The sequence below is a fragment of the Oculina patagonica genome, chromosome 3 (genome assembly GCF_052425735.1).
Source record: "Oculina patagonica isolate OP01 chromosome 3, crgOcupat, whole genome shotgun sequence".
NCBI lineage: Eukaryota > Metazoa > Cnidaria > Anthozoa > Scleractinia > Oculinidae > Oculina > Oculina patagonica.
This window is the reverse complement of record NC_135760.1, coordinates 28,025,661-28,046,716: the sequence shown is the minus strand read 5'-3', so window position 1 is coordinate 28,046,716 and position 21,056 is coordinate 28,025,661. Positions and strand designations below refer to the sequence as shown.

The following is a 21,056-nucleotide window of genomic DNA, read 5'->3' as shown; positions in this document are numbered from 1 at the left end:
ACCGATAATGTTTTCCGACTTGGTCATGTCACTGAGAAAATAAGAGTGTAACTTGTGTTGTTGACGTCTTCTCAGAAGCAAAAATGAGAAGATCGAGAAATCCAACTTCTTCTTCAACAAGTCAGTCTAGCAGCTTAGCAACTGGTTCTTCAGGCAACAGTAACAGCACAAACACAGTTCCTTCCCTGCTCAAAGAACTTCACGGTCTTGTGCTGCAAATTCAGGTGTGCTCTTTGTAGAACTGTAAAGCTTTGTATAAAGCAATTACTCTTATAAAGACCGTTTAACCCGTTTTGCTTTTGTTTTCGGTAATATTGGAGGCAAAGTAGCATAAATTAGTCATATGTAATTATATTTTGCGGATATTCCATACGCACCATTTTATCCTGGCAAGTTTTGCCGAGTGCTCGCGTGGGGCTAGCGTTATCCCATTTTTACCGAATGGTAATGAGGTTATGTTATGGGCCGCATTTTCTCACTCGAACACTCACTCACTCGATTCTGATATCAAACCGCAATTAATTTAGCATTAAAACGAGAAACGTGCTGACAGAAAGGTCCTTTAAGCCTCGATCAAACGGTCATGATAGTTGATGATAGTTCGCTGCTTCCAACTATCATTCACTATCATATTGACTATCATGTTTGTGATCAAACGCTCCATTTCATTTTTTGTTTTTCTCGTTCTCAACTCCACTATCACTTGGTGCAGAAATGTTTTCATGTTTTTTCCTTGTTTTCGATACTTTAACGCCATCTCTTGCTTCTGGCAGTGATATTTTCAGTGCTTTCTCGGCAATGTTTTTACTCTTCTTCTTCCCACTCACTTTCTCGTTTTCAGCTTCACTATAGTCCAAATATTAATCTAAATTTCGGTTTTCTTCTTCACCGAACGATAGAATTTCCTTTGCGGCAGCCATGAATCTTGGATTGAGCCCGTCTTTGACTGAACCACTGACCGACAAACTATCATGCGCTATCATCCCCGCGATCAAACGGTAAAAACTATCATCAACTATCATGTTGAATTTGAGCACGTCCAAACTGCATGATAGTTGGTGATAGTTGATGATAGTGCATGATAGTTCGTGTTCAAACGCGCGTGATAGTTGGAACTCTCATCAACTATCATCAACTATCATGACCGTTTGATCGGGGCTTTAAACGCATTCAGCACATGTCAATCAAATCTCAACCTCGTTCCAGGGTCTCTCTCTTTCAGGGAACTAAATTGAATTTCACAAAACAAATCGAAAGAGGATCACTTCCACTTATCCTCTGGTGATAAAAGAGAAAAGAATTCGCTCAACGAAGCCTCAGAGCATAGGCTATCAATTACCCATTCACGTAAGAAAACATTCAAAGACGCGTTTTAGTAAACACAACATTCATGCACGTTTTTTTTTCGCGTCACATCATCTTCGTGTCACGTCATCCGTTCTCCATCTTTTTGAGTCGTGCAGAAACGCGCATCTTTCTCTCAAATTTTAATGGCTGCTTAAAAGAACGCTATACGTGCTGGCAGAAAAGTAAACATATTCACAAAACAAATTTACTTAATGCTAAAAAGGATCAAAGGTTACACTTAAATATTTTTTGTGATAAAATAGAATTCGCGCTACGAAGCCTGAGAGCACGAACCATCAATGACGCAATTCCCATGGAAATTCACAGGGAAATAAAGTGAGATTGTGTTACATTATTGAACGCTTATTTGAAGAAAAAAACTATCAATGACCCATTCACGCAAGAAAACATTCGAAGGCAAATTAAGTGAGATTGTGACATTACTGATAGCACCAATGAACTACATATAGTTACGCTTAAAAACTGTTAAAATTATTACGCTCGCCTTGTGACGTGTTTTAGTCAACACAACATCCACGGCACGTTTTTGTTTCGCGTCACATCACCTCGTGTCACGTCATCCGTTTTTCATCTTTTTGACTCGAGCAGATACACGAAGTGCTCGGGCGTATCTTTTCTCTCAATTTTTTTTCGCTGCTCAAAAATAACGCTATACGTGCTGACAGAAAAGTAAACATATTCACAAAACACATTTACTTACGGTAATGCTTAAAAGGATCAAAGGTAATACACTAACCGGTAAATATTTTGGTTGTGAAAACTGAATAGCGCTACGACCCCTGAAAGCACGAGCCATCAATGTCGCAACTCACGTGGAAAAATAAAGCAAAGTGAGATTGCTTTACTTTATTGGACACTTATTTAGAAAAAATGCGGAGGTCGGCACTTCATCCATCGAATTACCATGAGGTTGCTCGAAGAGCCTTTGATTACCGAATGGTAATGAGGTTATGTTATGGGCCGCATTTTCTCACTCGAACACTCACTCACTCACTCAATCACTCACTGGATTCTGATATCAAACCGCAATTAATTCATCATTAAACGAGAAACGTGCTGACAGAAGGGTCCTTTAAACGCATTCAGCACATGTCAATCAGAAACAAATTATTCTTCAACCTCGTTCCAGGGTCTCTCTCTTTCAGGGAACTAAATTGAATTTCACAAAACAAATCGAAAGAGGATCACTTACACTTATCCTCTGGTGATAAAAGAGAATAGAATTCGCTCAACGAAGCCTCAGAGCATAGGCTATCAATGACCCATTCATGTAAGAAAACATTCAAAGAAGCGTTTTAGTGAACACAACATTCATGCACGTTTTTGTTTCGCGTCACATCATCTTCGTGTCACGTCATCCGTTCTTGATCTTTTTGAGCCGTGCAGAAACGCGCATCTTCCTCTCAAATTTTATCGGCTGCCAAAAAAAAAGTAAACATATTCACAAAACAAATTTACTTAATGCTAAAAAGATTCAAAGGTTACACTTAAATATTTTTGTGATAAAATACGGAATTGGCGCTATGAACTACATATAGTTACGCATAAACTGTTATAAAAAATTATTACGCTCGCCTTGTGACGTGTTTTAGCCAACACAACATCCACGGCACGTTTTTGTTTCGCGTCACGTCACCTCGTGTCACGTCATCCGTTTTTTTCGACTTTTTTGCTTGTTTACAAGCGAAAGTAGGAGAATAACAGTTATGTTAGGGAAAATTTCACATTCTTGTAAACTCTCAAAGGATTTTTTTTAATTTCTCAAGGGACTGTTTTAATTTCTCAAGGGATTACTTTCAGCTGTGGGTGATCACTTGCGATCTCGTGGAAAAAAAACGTGACTTGTCACATTTACAAACGTTATATAACAATTTAAAAAGTGACATGTCAGCTTTCTTATCTCAACGCACGTGTGTCTGAAAGGCGATTTATAAAAAGCGTCGCACAAACAATGGATTGCGTAACTAAAACACGAATAAATAATCACTAGCACTTACATCGTTTAAAAAGTTACAAACGTCAAAAATAAACCATACCAAAAAAACTCGCTCTTTTCAAAGATATTTTTTAAGTTAAAACAAATGCAAGAGATGGGGGCTTCTTTTAGCTTAGGAGCGGTTAAAAATTAGGCCAAATTTGGTCGCTACAAGCGCCATTCTATTTCGTCATCAGCCTAGGTCGTTAGAGGCGTGACCTCTCGTTGACAGCAATGTTGCATGAATCGGCTTTACAACATGCGATCGTATCGACGCAGTTCGAGTGGATTTTCAGTCAAAGGCAGCAAAATTTTTTCGTATTTCATCTTCAAATATAATTCGAAAGCATTCACTGTATATATGGCTTTTGTTTAATCCTTCTTAAGCCCACGAAGAAGCTGTCTTGATATCCGACCCTCGCAGAGCCTATACAAAACGCAGCTTAAATGTATCAATTTGTTTACGCCGCAATAATATGCGCAATGTTTTCTCCGACAGTAGTCGGAAATATCCGTATTTTTTTTCGTGCTTTTTCGTCGCAAAAACAAAGCGTCGAACGCATATTTTGTTGTTTCATTTGCTAATTTCGCTGCCGTAATCAACTGCCTCGAAAGGTCCTTGCAATGTTAAAGTATAGAATTGTCAGATCTCGGTGAAATTTGCACTGTTTATTTGTGTAATGTTGAGGAATATGTGTATAAATACCCGGCGCGGACGAGCCATTTTTGACAAAATTATATGGCTGCATTTCCTCCGCGAAGATAGGAAATTGTTAAACTAAACTACAAAGCAACTGTAATGATAAGTTCGAAGAACATTGCACAGGATAAACCTTCGACTCATACTTCATGCAAAAAAGTCGGTATCTCGAAGAGACTTTGATTCATCTTTTTGAGTCGAGCAGATACACGAAGTGTTCGGGCGTATCTTTTCTCTCAATTTTTTTCCGCTGCTCAAAAATAACGCTATACGTGCTGACAGAAAAGTAAACATATTCACAAAACAAATTTACTTTAGTTAATGCTTAAAAGGATCAAAGGTAATACAATAACCAGTAAATATTTTGGTTGTGAAAACTGAATAGCGCTACGACCCCTGCGAGCACGAGCCATCAATGACGCAACTCATGTGGAAAAATAAAGCAAAGTGAGATTGCTTTACGTTACTAGACACTTATTTAGAAAAAATGCGGAGGTCGGCACTTCATTCATAGAATTACCATGAGGTTGCTCGAAGAGCCTTTGATTAGTGCAGAATGCACTATTGTGATGGTTTGTTGGGGCTGTCGTCCGCTAAACCCCTAAAGCGCTATGGTGTTAACTTTTAATTAATAGTCAATTAATTAATTAATATCAATTAATTAATTATTTCTTGTGAAGGGGGTGGGGGTGGGGAGCACCTGACCGTACCCCTAGGTAAAACCTGGAGCACATCTACGTTACTTTCATATGAAGATCTCAAACGTATATATTTGTTTCAGAAAACCCTTTGCTCTCCTTGTGGTACTACTCAACGTAATTTACACCAAACGCATGCGCAGATTAGTCTTCGTTGTTTTCTGGAACTATCATGAACATCGCTTGTATTGCGTGTTTGCGGTAGGCTTCCTGCAGACTTCTTGGCGCCAAGTAAAAACCGCAAATTAATTAAATTAGATTTTGAGACTTTCACATCGCTTTCGTAATTAGGTCTGCAAAAACTTGCACCGGGATTTTCGGCGTGAACACCTGATAACCAGGAAACAAATATCCTAGCTGTACTGCGTTTTAAAAAACCTGTCGAAAAATATGTTTTTTGATTACCGTAAAAACCCGCAGATAAGCCGCACCTTTTTGCCAAAAATTTTCGCTCGAAAGCGGGGGTGCAGCTTATCTGCGGGAACATTCGGAAAAGGTGCCGTAAATTTTCGTGAACTGATGCTAATTTATGGAAAATAATGTAAATTAATATAACATAAAACTACAAGAGAGTACCGGTCATTGCTTTTGCAAGTTTGACAGCTCCTATATTGTTTGCAATGTCGACAATGGCCTATAACTTTAACAGTAATATTGATACTTTACGAGCGAGAAAATACCACAAGTATTCACGAGTAAGATGGCCAATTGTTTCTTTCTCATTTTGCACTTTGATGGAAAATTTGTCGAACTGATTGCGAAACTCTTTTCATGCTACGAGTTTATCTCCAATAGATGGCTCCCAAATCTCTTTAATTTGTCGATATCATTGCCACGAAACCCAAAAGCCTCCATCGCCATCTTGTTTTCCTTACGTTCTCGCCCTAGTCCCATATTTCGCGTCCGATCAAATGCCTGGTTACAGCCTCCTGGTTACTAAGCTACGAACGTTCGGCAAACGCAAGTTCTTGTTGTTGTGACCCAAAAATGTATGGAAAAACTGCATTGAATGAAGAAATACCTGTCAACAAAATGCCAGAAAAAGATCACCCATAATATGTCAAAGTTGGTTTTCATTATATTAAAGAGCTCAAATTGTGGGTAAGACTGAAGCATTTTCTGTTTCAATGTTCATCGAGTTTACGTTCGATGAAGAAGACTTCCTAAAGACTCGACTTTGGATTTTCTTTGATTTACTTTCAAAAAACTTTTTTTCCAACATTTGAGTTGTTAAACTCAGGGTGCGGCTTATCTGCGGGTGCGGCTTATACGCGGGTGTTTACGGTAGATTTGTTTCTTTAGTTTTTGAGAATCGTCTTTCGTGCAGTCTAAACCGTAACTTAATTAAATTAAACAAATGTCATCTATGCCGCAGTAAAACAAACAAAAAACAAAAGTTTCATGTTATCGCATTTTCAAGGAAGACAAAAGTATTTTGTTACAAACGAACAAAAGTGTCGTGATACGTTTGCAAAGATTAGCGTAAGGAACACCTGGGAAAGAATACAAGTAGCCTGTGAACAGTTTTTCCGAAAGTAAAATAAAGCAAATAAACACGAACATATATAAAACATCATACTTTCAATTGTTCCATATTGCATTCTGCACTTACCAAATCATCGAGATTTTTTTTTCAAGTGAAAGGCGCCATAATGAAGATAACAATACTGAGTAACAGGGCCTGGGGAGAGTAAACCTTGTAGAAAATCTCATTTAAAGCCACGTATATTTCATAGACTGTCCACTTAAAACACATCGATAACTAATTAAAGATGAAGATTCCTCGCATAACACTGATAATATAATTCCCTGATAACACCAGAATTTTAATAAATTATGATAAACAAACTTCACAAGAAATTCACAAAAATTCAGAAGTCTTTTCCTGTTCCATATTTTTGTTTGCGTGATAAATAAAATATTCTCCTTGTCACATTGTTTGACATATGTGTAAATTGGTGCAACCCTAGCACACTTACCAAAATAGATTTTTTTACTGCAAACAGAAATTTGAGTAAAATTGTTCATCCAGCAAAAACAGTTTAATATACTCTCTAATGCAACCCGTCCCATACTTAAGCTTAACTAAAAATAAAATATCAAAGCACAAACTAAGGTACCTTAACAATAAATTGGCCATCAATGTAACGACCTCTAGCACTTACAACCTCACTTCAATCCAAACACTTTAAACAGCTTTTTACAACAGCTCTCATCTTTGTTGTGTAATGCAATTAGCTATTAGTCACAATTCTAGAAAGTTCTACTTAACCCTTTGACCCCCAAATTTTCCTCAAAAATGCGTTTTTTTAGCCGCTAAACTGAAATTTTGGTGCTATGGTCTGGAATTTACCTCAACTTTGCTAAAGAAGCACTTTTTTACAATTCAGCAACATTTTCATAAAGATTCTGTGTAAAAATGTACAATATTTTACTTTGGTGCATGTGCATAAGCCAAAATTTGGACTTGTTTTTTTTTTTTTTTGCTGAACCGTTCCAAATTTTTATTTTGCCCCTTTTGCTTCCTTTTTTTTCGCTTTCTTATTCTCGTTACTTTCTACTCTTCATATCCTATCTTTTGGCCAAAAAAGTTTTGACATTATCAATGGGAAACCCTGATAAGGGGACCTTGACCAATTACAGGTGTGCTGGCCTGTTTAGCAACGATTTTGCACCAAAAATGGATTTTGTTTTTCTTTGATTAGCTCTGTCAGAATGCAACTGATATTCAAAATGAACAGTCCTGTAGAAAGGTCGATTCAAGCTCTATCAGATTCTTATCACGAAATTCCACTGACGTGCTAATTAATGACGTCACAAGTGAATCAATGACTGCACCTCCAAATAGAGCCTGAATGCGCGTTTAGGAGTGGAAGGGTTAAGTAGCTTCAAGTGTTTTGACTTAGATAACATGTAACTTGAGTTCCTTTGAACTAATTAACTGGGCGGGGACTGGGCCCGGTTCATAAATCGCCCGGAATTTTTTCGTCGTAGTAGTAGTCTTGTCGGTAAATTGTTTCAGACCCGCTTGGCTACTTCCTTGGCCAGGATTCACAACACGCACTTTTGATATTTACTCGGCAGGAGCTGTTAAATCACTCTTCTATTTAGAAATTAATCTCCAGAATACTTTGAAGATGCTTTCCAAATTATGTCCATTTTCATTTCATTTTTGAGCCAGCAAAGTCGCGTATCAGAGAGGATTCAATGTTTGCACAGCAAAATAATCTTATTTTGATTCTTGATGTAATAGCTTTACTTCAGTGTTTACTTACACACTTCCAAGACTTCAGAAAACAAAATGGTAATGTATAGTATTTCTACGAACTATGATGGAATTTTTAAAACGATCCGTAAAGCCATCGAGTAAAACAAATGGTCTGCAAAATGAAATCTTGATGCGGGTAAATACATGTAATTAAAAAAAATTCTACTCTACACGCCATGCAAAAGTTCACGGTTTTGAAATTTTCGAAATTTTAATGTCTTTCAAAATGTTTCTTGACCCAATTTTGAATAAAAATTCATCTGAATGTTTTTTTTCATGTTTCTTTCATTTGTTTACGTTTAGTTGCGATTTTTAGGCTTTTGAAATGAACAACATCTATTTATAGATTGAGGCACCGTGTGATGTTTTTGATACACATTTTCTTTTATTCTTGATGTACGTTTATCTGACTCGTTTTATTCGACCAGGACCCAATCCCTGCAATTTTCTGGATGCTCCCCTATTTTTAGTGGAAGACTATTATTATTATTATTATTTTATTCATGCGTTTTGAGCTAATTGGAACCGAACGTTCGGCGATGGGGAATCCGCCATATGAGTCACGTAAGCAAGCACTGGCGTTTGTATGACTTGTGTGAGTGCTTTCCAAAAGCAGCGGATAACTTTGTTTTTTCATGGCAGCGGATAACTTTTTTTTACCATCCATGGTTTTTCGAGCGAAGCTTGAACTCTTCTCTTTTTTAGTTTCGTTCCTCACGATGTTGTTTTGAGTTGGATGTGAACTATTTACACAGCGGGGGACTACTATCCAATCAGAAGAACGCTCGTAACCACAATGTTGACACGTCTCAGCAAAGCAAACAACCTAGTAAAAACATGTTGAAGAATATTATTCTACATGACACGAGTGTGGGACAAAGAAAAAATCTGAGTCCCTGACGGGAATCGAATCCATGGCCTCCCAGATACCGGTGGGGGCTCTAACCAACTGAGCTACGTGAGACTCGCTGTGAGCTAGGCCATTTACTAGGTTGATAAGTGACACGCGTCCTGCATACTGCTAGGATCAGCAATGTCGAAATCATCAAATTTGTAGTAAATAATAAAGAGGGTAGATTTTAAGCTCGGTGATAAATAGTGAAGAATATTATTCTACATGACGCGAGCGTGGGACAAAGAAAAAATCTGAGTCCCCGATGGGAATCGAACCCATGGCCTCCCAGATACCGGTGGGCGCTCTAGCCAACTGAGCTACGTGAGACTCGCTGTGAGCTAGGCCATTTACTAGGTTGATAAGTGACACGCGTCCTGCATACTGCTAGGATCAGCAATGTCGAAATCATCAAATTTGTAGTAAATAAAAAAGATGGTAGATTTTAAGCTCGGTGATAAATAGTGAAGAATATTATTCTACATGACATGAGCGTGGGACAAAGAAAAAATCTGAGTCCCGACGGGAATCGAACCCATGGCCTCCCAGATACCGGTTGGGCGCTCTTAAACCAACTGAGCTACGTGAGACTCGCTGTGAGCTAGGCCATTTACTAGGTTGATAAGTGACACGCCTCCTGCATACTGCTAGGATCAGCAATGTCGAAATTCCTCAAATTTGTAGTAAATAATAAAGATGGTAGATTTTAAGCTCGGTGATAAATAGTGAAGAATATTATTCTACATGACATGAGCGTGGGACAAAGAACTTTGTCCCACGCTCGTGTCATGTAGAATAATATTCTTCACTATTTATCACCGAGCTAAAAATCTACCATCTTTATTATTTACTTAAAACATGTTCTTCAAATAATTTCTCCTCAAACTTTCCGCTTCTTATCGATTACACCATTACGCCTATCGTTCAGACAGTGAATGTAATTTAGTCAAATATCACATTGTTACACTATTTCGAGATTGTTTCGGCTGTGAATGAATTTTTGTCAAGTATATCATTGTTACTCTATTTGGGATTGTTTTGGCTGTGAATGAACTTTTGTCAAATATATCGTTGTAATTCAAAGCTATTATGGGATTGTTTTGGCTGTGAATTAAATTTTTCAAAAATAGCTCTTAGCCGTCATGGTGGACTGGTAGTCAGTCACTCAGTCAGTGAAGTATGTTTGCTCTCGTCTAAATTCACTAAATATAAACCACCCGTGCGCAACAGCACAAAAACAACTTTAATTGCTATTGTGTGCTCACTGGAGGCCGCACGGTTTATTATTGACTGCAGACGTACAAGGAGTCAAATATCTTGAAAATAACGAAAAAACCTGATTGACATAAAGAACCTAGAAAAACAAACTAGGAAAGTACCAACGAGCATCCATAGGATGAAAAAACCTCACCGTGCTCGTAGCGGAAACGTAGAGGAAAAACCCCAGCCCTATGGATAGTACTCTCCGACCTGCTGGGCTCGGTCTTATTAAATTCCTAATGATTTCGAAACAGAGAGCAAAGATTCAAAATGATCTTTAACGTATCCATCTTTAGCATTTTCACTTTGCCAACGACCGTGTCTCTTAAAGAGTCTATCAACAATCCCTGCATTGGCGGCAGCAGTGGCTCCTCCGGCCCTAAGACTGTGAAGACTTATGCAGGAAACGTCAGTGATGTCCTTGAAAGCGTCCTTAACGATCTCCCTGGCTCTAGTGTAGCTTTTAAAAGCCCTGGCGCCGAACTGTCGAAGTGGACCGAGGAGACGAGAGGGCTCTGAACAAGGGTAAATCCTCACAAAGATCAATTTTTGCGGCAGCAATGTATTGCTCTAAGGCCTTCACAGGACAAGTTTCCCGGTCTGATCTCGCGATTGCAATCCAAGCTCCGTCACGAAATTGGTCTGTCTTGGACGATTCTAGAAATATGGACACATAAGTAGGAAAGAACTTTATGTCACAAGCTCTTATGGCGCATAGCTCACTGAAACGAAAAAATCCAGCATAACCTATAAGACATAGAGCTACTGTTCTCAGATCTGATAAAGAAGGACACTTATCTGAAATCTTGGAATTAACAAGCGTCTTTAACATTTCCGGAGTGACGGGTTCCTTCTTCGATTTCGGTTTCCCCAGGATCCTTTGGGAAGCGCTGACCAAAGAAGCAACCATGGGATGTACTGAGACCTTCGGCAAACCGGCCAACTGTTGAGCCCAGTCGATACTGTAAAGTGCATTGAGAACTGGCGATGGAGAATTCGCATCGAGGATAAGGCATTGAAGGTAGACCGCAACATGGAAAGAGTTGGCTGGCATGTGGATAAAACAATTGGACAAAGCCCAAAGTTTCCATCGTTTGAAACCGGCCAAGTAACTGCGGATAGTACCATCTGCTTTGGACGCCAGCACGGTTTCCTGGACGCGGCTAGCCAACGGCTGCAGATGATCAGGAATTGACGAATAGAATTCACGCCACATCTCCGACTGGAACACATCTAAAATTAAAAAAGAACTAACAACCAAAAACTGAAACTAAACAGGCACAAAATGAAAAATAACCCAACTTTCTGGGCGCAAAAAAATAGCCAAAAAATATCATGCACAGATGGTCCAAAACTCATCAGACGCAAATATAACTAACGTCCCGGACGGACACAGAAGGTCCTATACCTCTTGGACGCTAGAGGCCTCTTGCCTTCAAGGAACAGGAAGTCCGATTCCTCTGGAGCGTAAATAAGCCTATGAAATTTTGTCACAGACGGTCTTGAACTTCTTAGGCCCAACCTGTCGGGCACAGAAGGCCCCATTCTCCTCGGGGCAGAAAAAAGACAGCTCATTTTTCTAAACATTTGGACACAGATCCCAAAATCCTCGGGCGCACAAAAAACCTTTAAAAAGTTTGGGCACAGATGGTCCCATTCTTCACGGGCGCAAAAGGCCCTTGAGATATTTGGGCACAGATGGTCCCATAACCCTCGGGGGCACAAAAAAGCCCCTAAAAGATTTGGGCACAGATGGTCCCATTCTTCTCGGGCGCAAAAAAGGCTCCCAAAAATAAATAAGTAATTGGTCACAGACGGACATAACCTCCTAAAAACTACAAAGCAAAGGTACATCGTCCTAATCATCTGAAAAGGAAAGAAACAATTCTAATCATAAGAAGATAAATATAAAATTCAGTCGCCTCCAGAGAAGAACACCAAGATGAAGAAATTAGCATACAACGACTCCTAAAATACTCTACCAAATCCCTAGACAGTTCATACCGACGAGAGAATATTTTTCCGCTAATTTTTCAAAAACGCGGAAAAATTCGATTTGTCACACCAATCAGATTACCAATTAAATTGTAGCAATCTGACACAGTTGTAGTGAGCAATTATGTCTTTAGATTTGTAGGAGGCAGAATTGGTGAGTTGTGAATTAACCCTGGTTTAAAAATGTGTTTTTTGTAATGCTCGACTGCTAACAACGCACATGCTGGTCAGCAGAAGGCCCAACACATTGTTATTCGTCTTTTTCGAGCGTTTGTTTTGGAGAGGCTAGCTTTTCTGACCATAGTGAAAATTAAAAATCACATAAAGCATTTGCACAAAGCAGATTTAAAGAATAATGTTGTCATTATGATGTTTTATTACTGTAGGCAGATTTACAAAGAGTCGAAGAAATGGAAAGGAATCTTCTTTAGATTCCTAAATATTACTGGAGACTCTGTCGCGCCAAATGCAAACTGCAATTAATTTAATTATTAGTCTCTTGAGTGTCTTGCACAATTTACCAATTCAGAAGTGGCATTTGTGTTTATATCTTTGAAACATCTCGTTCAAACATTTAATGAACCAGTAAAGGTTATTAACTTGGCTATTAAAAGCAATTAGGATTGACAGCAAAAAAAAGAATAAGAGCGTGAGCGTCATTTGAAAACGTTTTGGGTGCTTTAATGAAGATTTGCCAAAACTTATTACTCTGACTTATTACTCACTAACCTTGAATCACTGAGCGATAGTTGTCACATATTGAGCACTTATAATGAACAAAGCTGTTGTAAATTTAAGTTGAATGTTTAACTTAAAGTTACACTGCTAAAAGTTATAGTTTGAGAATTCTGCAGTGACTTACCTGCTTGATTTTTTCATTTGCTTAAAATGAGCATAATTTTTACCACATGTTTATATTGTAATTTATTTCAGGAGCAACGAACACAAAGTGAACAAAATCTTTCTACCATTGCAAAGACCCATGAGAAGATGAAGACAGAAGTGAGAGGTTTGTTGGAGAAAAGTACATTTCCCCAGGGTTTCAAATTAGATTTAGTAAAAGCCAAATTAAACAGCATTCGTTTGGGACGAAAAACAAATGAATCTTTTAGGTGTAGCATTGTGAAATCACAGGCATACCATAATAAAGCCGCTCTTAAAACAGAGCAGAGACGCGCGGTGTCCTTTGTACAACACTCACAGTGTTTGTAATCCAAAATAAACTGTAAACGATGACAAAATAAAGGTTGCAATAAGCTCCATTAGTTAACTCTATTAATTTTAACAAGTAAAATAACCATTTAAATAGTGAATTACTTGTTCCAAGAATGGAATATTGAAGCAAATAATTAAATCAAATCTGAGGAGAATGCTTGAGCTGTTTTTAGAAAAGTGGGGAATTTTCCCTGAATAACGTAAACCTTACAAGTCTGGGCATGTTTGTCTTGATAATTTTACTTTTATTAGATCTTCCAATCGAAATCATTTTAAACATGCTAAGTAAAGAAGAAATAATTTGTGAAGTTTACATTCAAATACGTGACTAAAAATTTGGCTGATGAAAGTGAAAGTTATATCAGCACATTCCATAACATGAAGGTCATTGTGTTTACAGTATAAATTCTAGCCTGCTGAAACATATTAATTTACGGTATTTGTTTACATAGCATAAAAAATAAGTATTTTCTTTGAGTCAAATGCTAAAAAATCAAACATTTTACACTAAACATGCTAAATAACGACCAAAGGATTCGTTAAATTTCCATTAGTAACTGATTACAATAGCATTTAAAAATTGCGTGACTCTGACAAAGCTTGGCCAAGTGGAGGTTTGGGTCTCGTCGACGACAAAACGAAAAATAAACCTCCTGCAGAGCAACAACCATGCACAGTTAATTAGAGACCATTAGATCTCTTTTGTCTCACAAGTCAAGCCACAAATTAACCATGGTGTTGGGGAATTGTGTGATTTTCATTTTTAATGTAAAATTGGCTGGACACATATTTTAGAAAAAGATGCATTAGCAACACAGAAATGTAATTGGCTTCAAAGCAAAGCAAATCCTTTAGTTTCATCAGTTCCTTATTCGTTCTTTTGTTAAATATTCAGGAAGTAGAAGTAATGTTTTGAGTTAAGGGCTGACGAGGAAGTGTGATGTGATATATTTAGAAGGTTTTTTGACATAGTTTCCTTGTTAACTCTGTGTATCTTTTTTTGTAGTATCTTCTTACTTCAAGTCTAAATTGCGAGGTTTGTACAAAACAGCAGGCACTGATGCAGAAACTGAAGTAGAGTAAGTAATTTTATCAAATCAGTTTAAAAAACTTTTAAAGGTGTAATTAATATATAAGCAAAGGGTTTATAACTACACATAAAATAGAAAATTATTTTAGTCGAGGCTCTTTCAACACAACAGCTCGATCTACCAATGTCCACCTCTTGACAAATTAAAACTCTATCCTATAAGTGGATGCAGACACTTTCAAGGGGGAAGATTTAATCTTTTCTTTTGTCTTGGAGCTCTCATAAGGTGATATTAGTGAACTCTGCAAATAAAAATCTAAATACACTACAAACCATATTTTTGCCATGCTTTATTGGCCCTGCCCCTAAGAGTCTTACAAGTATACGAGGCATACTTATAAATCATGTTATGTTCATTTAGAATATTTGTTTCTTCTGTTTCATTGGCATGCATTTCCAGTTTACATGAAAAAATAATATGTTTTCACTTTAGTCCTCCTGATCTACGTGTCAATAACATTTTTTCCCTTTGTAAGCCTAGAACAACAAGCTTTTGCCTTAGTTTTTTTTCGTATTTCTCAGCGAGCAATGGAATGTGTTACCAGCAGATTGTATTAGAACAAATGGCTTTACAGAGTTTAAAAGTAACATTCAGGGAATGACTTTTGTTTAGACACATTTTGCTTTAAATATATCTGATAGTTTTTTTTTCGCTATTTACTTGTAGATTCTAGTTTCTTCAATGTGTGTACAATGTATTTTTGTAACACATTTTAGTGTATTTTATTGTATTTCTCGAAGATATTAGCTTCGAATAATATTAATATTATTAGCCACTCTAAAATTCGAGAAAAAATAAAGTCTATGTATTTATGTATGTATGTGTGTATGTATGTATGTATGTATGTATGTATGTATGTATGTATGTATGTATGTATGTATGTATGTATGTATGTATGTATGTATGTATGTATGTATGTATGTATGTATGTATGTATGTATGTATGTATGTATGTATGTATGTATGTATGTATGTATGTATGTATGTATGTATGTATGTATGTATGTATGTATGTATGTATGTATGTATGTATGTATGTATGTATGTATGTATGTATGTATGTATGTATGTATGTATGTATGTATGTATGTATGTATTATCCTACAAAGATCTTTAAAGTAGCTTTCTAGAAGCTAAGTGCATGACCACTATAAACAAAATAATTATTATTATTATTATTATTATTTATTATTTAATACCAACCCCACCCTTGATTTCAATTAATTGCAACAGATGCGACAGCTAAAAAATATCATCAAATTATGCTGTTCCCAACACACATGTACATGCAAAAGCATTGGTTTATTATTTTGTAATTTAAAGTTTGATTGGCATCACTATGAGAATGAGTTGCTAATATTGATGATGTCTTCAAAAGCTCATTTTCTTTATTTTTCTTATAGCATAATTAAAAAAGCAGTAGATAAGATAGCCATCATCAAGGCACTCAGAAATGACAGGAGGATAGGTAAAGTTAATTTTATAAAGCTTTTTAGAGATACTTTAATAATTTTATTGGGAAAGAGAGGTGTGGCAGAAAAAAGAAACAGACCTTTCATCTCAATTGCAACCTAACTGACCTTCAAGGCAAGAGTAATCTAAAATTACAGGCAGTAGAAGAGTATTCCCCGATTAGTAGAGGGTGTTTCCCTAAGGTTCTTTTAGACATGTTAACAAAGTTTTTGATTGATTGTTTGATTGATTGATTGTTTGATACAATGAATGGTGACGTTTATATTGTGTTATTTTGTTATTTTGAGATAAAACACTTCAAAACCTACTAAATATTCATCATTTTTACCTCATGGTAATGAGGTTTTAGTGATCATTCTCGAAGTGACATGTTTCCCTCACTGCATGGATCACTCACTCACTCCATTCTGATATTATTATTATTATCATTCAGCACGTGTCAATCAAAAGCAAATTATTCTCCAACCTCGTTCCCATGGTCTCTCTCTTCTAGGGAACAAGGTTGAAATTTCACAAAACAAATCAAAAGAGGATCAGTTTCTCTTATCCTCTGGTGATAAAAGAGAATAGAATTCCCTGTACAAAGCCACCAAGCATACGCTATCAATGACCCATTCACGTAAGAAAACATTCAAGGGCAAATGAAGTGAGATGCTTATCTACAGTAATCTTTCTTTAGGTTACCTTTCCTGAAGTGTAATTTGACTTGGTGGTAGTTTTGGTCTTTTTTTCCTTTAAGTTGTTTAGTAGGGGAAAAACAGGGATACTGCGACATGCGGCAGCGGCGGTGGCGGTAATGACATAACAATACCCCAGGTGACATCATAGTTCCCCCAGGGGTGACATCATCATCATCATCTAAAAATACATCCCACAATCGTCGCTTTTTGCGGTGGAATTCATCAAAATGATGAGATCACCATCTAAAAATAGTATATTCCTCTCAATCATTGGTTTTTGGGGTGTAATCTAAATTAAAATAGAATAGTGACGTCACAATGCCATGGGGGTAAACGTCATAAAAATGATGAGATCATAATTCAAAAATAGAATAGGGACAGTATTGCCTTCATCTTGTTTATTTGTCGCAAAATAAAATAGTATTTTGATATAGGTTAATTAGAATCTGCATTCAGAAGTCTTTTTTAAAGGCAAAATTATCGGTATATTTAAGCCCCCGCATATTTGGATCATCTCTGGTAAGTTTTTGCTTTTAGTCCAAACTAGAATTTAATAACTTCGTGAACCTCAATCAACTAATGCCAAGATTGATTGCACGCGAAATCGCATCAACTTGAACTAGTAATTAATTTACGAAATCAACATTTCACTGGCACTTTTTTGTTTAACGAAATTACCTTTGTAAAGTTCAATGATGTCATAGTTTAATTTTCTACTTCATGGCGGTAGCGGTTTTCAGCATTTCACAGTACAGGCATAAGTACCGATTCATTTCGGTCAAAGTTTTTAGCTTTGTTATTATACAAGTTGTCTTATCGCATACATTTAGTACTGCTAACATACCGGTAATTGTTTTTAAAACAATGGTAAAGACTCGATGTGCTCTAGTGAACAAAGCATAACCAATCGAAAAGTTAAAACAATAGAGTGAACGCGCTTCAGTGACCTCGGATATAAACACAAGTGTTCGGTTAATAATAAAACACTAAACACACAGATTGTAAGTAAAATAAACTTTTATTTCGATCGTTCAACATGGCATTACAATGATTTAATTTAATCGTCTTCGTCCTCCTCATTACTTGGGGGATAAAATGTGGATTTTGATGTCTTCACGTTCTTGTGTGTTATAGTTCCGCAATCTTAACATCGACGCAAAGTATCCTTTCCGTGCTTTCGATCAAGAGGGATTTCGTGGTGGTGGTGGTGGTGGTGGTAGAGTTAAACAATAGAATTGTGGTGGTGGTAGAGTTAAACAATAGAAATGTGGTGGTGGTGGTGGTGGTGGTGGAGATTAACAATATAATTGTGAAACATTGCACAGAAATTCAGTTCTCGTTAAGTTGTGAGGGAGTTGACATGAGTTGGTCCTGTCCTATATGTCAAAAGGATTTTTCAAGGAAAGATAGCATGCAAAGACACATGAGCAGTAAACATATAGTACTTCTGGTTTTCCTCCATTTCAAGCTATGTCGATTTCTCGAGAAAAGTGTCAGCGGTTTCACTTGGGGCATCCGTTTACCTGTATGGTGGCGGGAATGACAGGTTCGGGCAAAACGCTCTGGGTTAAATCTTTGTTGCAACAGTCTCACAAGACAATTCACCTACCCCCTGAGAGGATTGTTTGGTGCTATTCTCAGTGGCAACCGGCCTACAGCGAGTTGTTGATGACGATTCCTGGAATTGAATTGAACAAGGGTATCCCTGAGACCTTAGAACAAGATTCTTACTTTGATGTTAATATACGAAACTTGATTGTCATCGACGACCAAATGATCGAAGCCGGAAGTGATAACCGAGTCGTGAACCTGTTTACTAAAGGATCGCATCATCGCAATTTGAGTGTCATTTACATTGTGCAACCGCTCTTAGATGGACACCACCTGGAAAAAGGAAGCGAGGGCGGCCCAAGACAACCTGGAGACGTACTGTGATGGCCGAGCTAAACGAGATGGGCTTGACTTGGGGTGAGGCACAACTTGTAGCAAAAGATCGGTCCCGATGGAAGCAGATCGTTGCCGCCTTATGTCCCACCAGGGACGAAGAGGAATAAGTAAGTAAGTAATTACATTGTGCAAAACCTCTTCTATCAAGGCAAAGGCAATCGAAACATCAGCTTAAACAGCCATTACTTGGTACTTTTCAAGAACCCCCGCGAGATTTTGACTCTAGCAAAACAAATGTATCCTGGACAAACTGCTTGGTTTATGAAACAGTACGAAGACGCGGTACAGAGACCATTTGGCTATCTGTTTGTTGATCTTAAACCAACCACTCAGGACAATTGCAGATTGTGAACAAACGTATTACCTGGTGAAGAACGATTCGATAAAGGCGAAGTAGAAGGCGACGTTTCTAAGGAACTAGTGCAATATCTAAAGCAGCAAAACTTGATGACTCCACCGGTAATTTCTAAAATGCAACGCTTGCAGAACAATATGAATGACTTTCTCTCTCGTAGAGACCTTGCAGAAGACGAAAAAGCAATGCAATATTTGCAGCTGCAAAACAGGTTTTTGACATACAAACACCAGCTCAATTCTATACCAGAAGCACCCCAAGAGCAGAAACAAATATCTACCGCAGGCAACTTACCAACAGTGCCAACCCCCCTTCAAGAATCACCGGTAACAATACCAGTAGCTCCTGTTCAAACGCCAAACCAACAAGTAATTACTTCCATGGCAACTTCTACTCCCTTACCTCCCTCCCCTCCTCCATCGATCTTGACACCTCCTCCCACGGTGGAATCATTATCTCCGCCTAAAAAGCGGAAACGACCTCACATCCGATTCGTAAATTACTGGGATGATGAACCGAAAAGACCTTCCAGACGCTCCCGGCGAATACACAAAAACTCGCCTTACAAATCTTAGGAAGGACAAGAAGAGGATTATTAAATTAAATCATTGTAATGTTGTACGATCGAAATAAAAGTTTATTTTACTTACAATCTGTATGTTTAGTGTTTTATTATTAACCGAACACTTGTGTTTATATCCGAGGTCACTGAAGCGTGTTCACTCTATTGTTTTACTTTTCGATTGGTTATGCTTTGTTCACAAGAGCACATCGAGTCTTTACCATTGTTTTTAAAACGATTACCGGTATGTTAGCAGTACTAAATGTATGCGACAAGACAACTTGTATAATTACAAAGCTAAAAACTTTGACCGAAATGAATCGGTACTTATGCCTGTACTGTGAAATGCTGAAAACCGCTACCGCCATGAAGTAGAAAATTAAACTATGACATCATTGAACTTTACAAAGGTAATTTCATTAAACAAAAAAGTGCCAGTGAAATGTTGATTTCGAAAACTAATTACTAGTTCAAGTTGATGCGATTTCGCGTGCAATCAATCTTGGCGTTAGTTGATTGAGGTTCACAAAGTTATTTAATTCTAGTTTGGACTAGAAGCAAAAACTTACCAGAGATGATCCAAATATGCGGGGACTATGAAAATGCCACTTTGGTCTTTCACGGCAAAACATTGCGCCAACCTGCATACATTATATTCGAACTATCGCCCAAGTTAGAATGGAAACGAGAAATAATCGCACCCATGACTTTTCAGTCGGCTGCTCCACAAAGCTTTATTAAAATATACCGATAATTTTGCCTTTAAAAAGGACTTCTGAATGCAGATTCTTTAACCTATATCAAAATATTATTTTATTTTGCGACAATAAACAAGATGAAGGCAATACTGTCCCTATTCTATTTTTAAATTATGATCTCATCATTTTTATGACGTTTACCCCCGTGGCATTGTGACGTCACTATTCTATTTTTAGATTACACCCCAAAAACCAATGATTGAGAGGAATATACTATTTTTAGATGGTGATCTCATCATTTTGATGAATTCCACCGCAAAAAGCGACGATTGTGGGATGTATTTTTAGATGATGATGATGATGTCACCCCTGGGGGAACTATGATGTCACCTGGGGTATTGTGATGTCATTACCGCCGCCGCCGCATGTCGCAGTATCCCTGTTTTTCCCCTACTTTGTTTTTTATTCTAAAATTACGTTGACGTTATTTTATGTGGTAAAAGTGAAATAACGTAACTCGTCTTTGTATATATTTGTGATTATTTTTTTTATCGTTTATCGTACGTTTTTTTGTAAACTGTCAATTGAATGGCAAGAGCAAGAAACGCACTTCGAGTTTTGGCCAAATTGAAAATTGTCACAAACAACTCCAAATTTCACACGCAAGTTCGTTTACGTGTGCTCAACACTGCCCTGTATTTAATTTTGCTGGTCTTTCCTTCGTTTTCGAAAAATAACACATTGAAAAAGACAAGGTTTTTGCTGGTGGCATATTAAGGAATTTTCTTTGACAAACGATAAACAAAGGAACCCTTTTGTTCCTTAAAACAATGAAACCAGCAAACGTTTTTAGGATCAAACTATAACTCAAACAACTCT

At 37.4% G+C, this 21,056-nt stretch overlaps 1 protein-coding gene across 2 annotated transcripts in view; it reads left to right on the top strand.

Annotated features, from left to right (window-relative positions):
* The first annotated feature begins 83 nt into the window (after nt 1–83).
* The window catches only part of LOC144647390 (SAGA-associated factor 29-like), a 50,472-nt gene continuing 29,499 nt past the window's right edge, over nt 84–21,056 (top strand). For both annotated transcript variants that reach the window (XR_013569582.1, XM_078507196.1), the window contains exons 1-4: nt 84–224; nt 13,090–13,165; nt 14,378–14,450; nt 15,866–15,930. Coding sequence is in view for 1 of the 2 variants with exons in the window: in XM_078507196.1 (XP_078363322.1) it covers nt 84–224; nt 13,090–13,165; nt 14,378–14,450; nt 15,866–15,930 (355 nt within the window). In the remaining variant the exon portion in view is untranslated. The remainder of the gene's footprint in view (nt 225–13,089; nt 13,166–14,377; nt 14,451–15,865; nt 15,931–21,056) is intronic.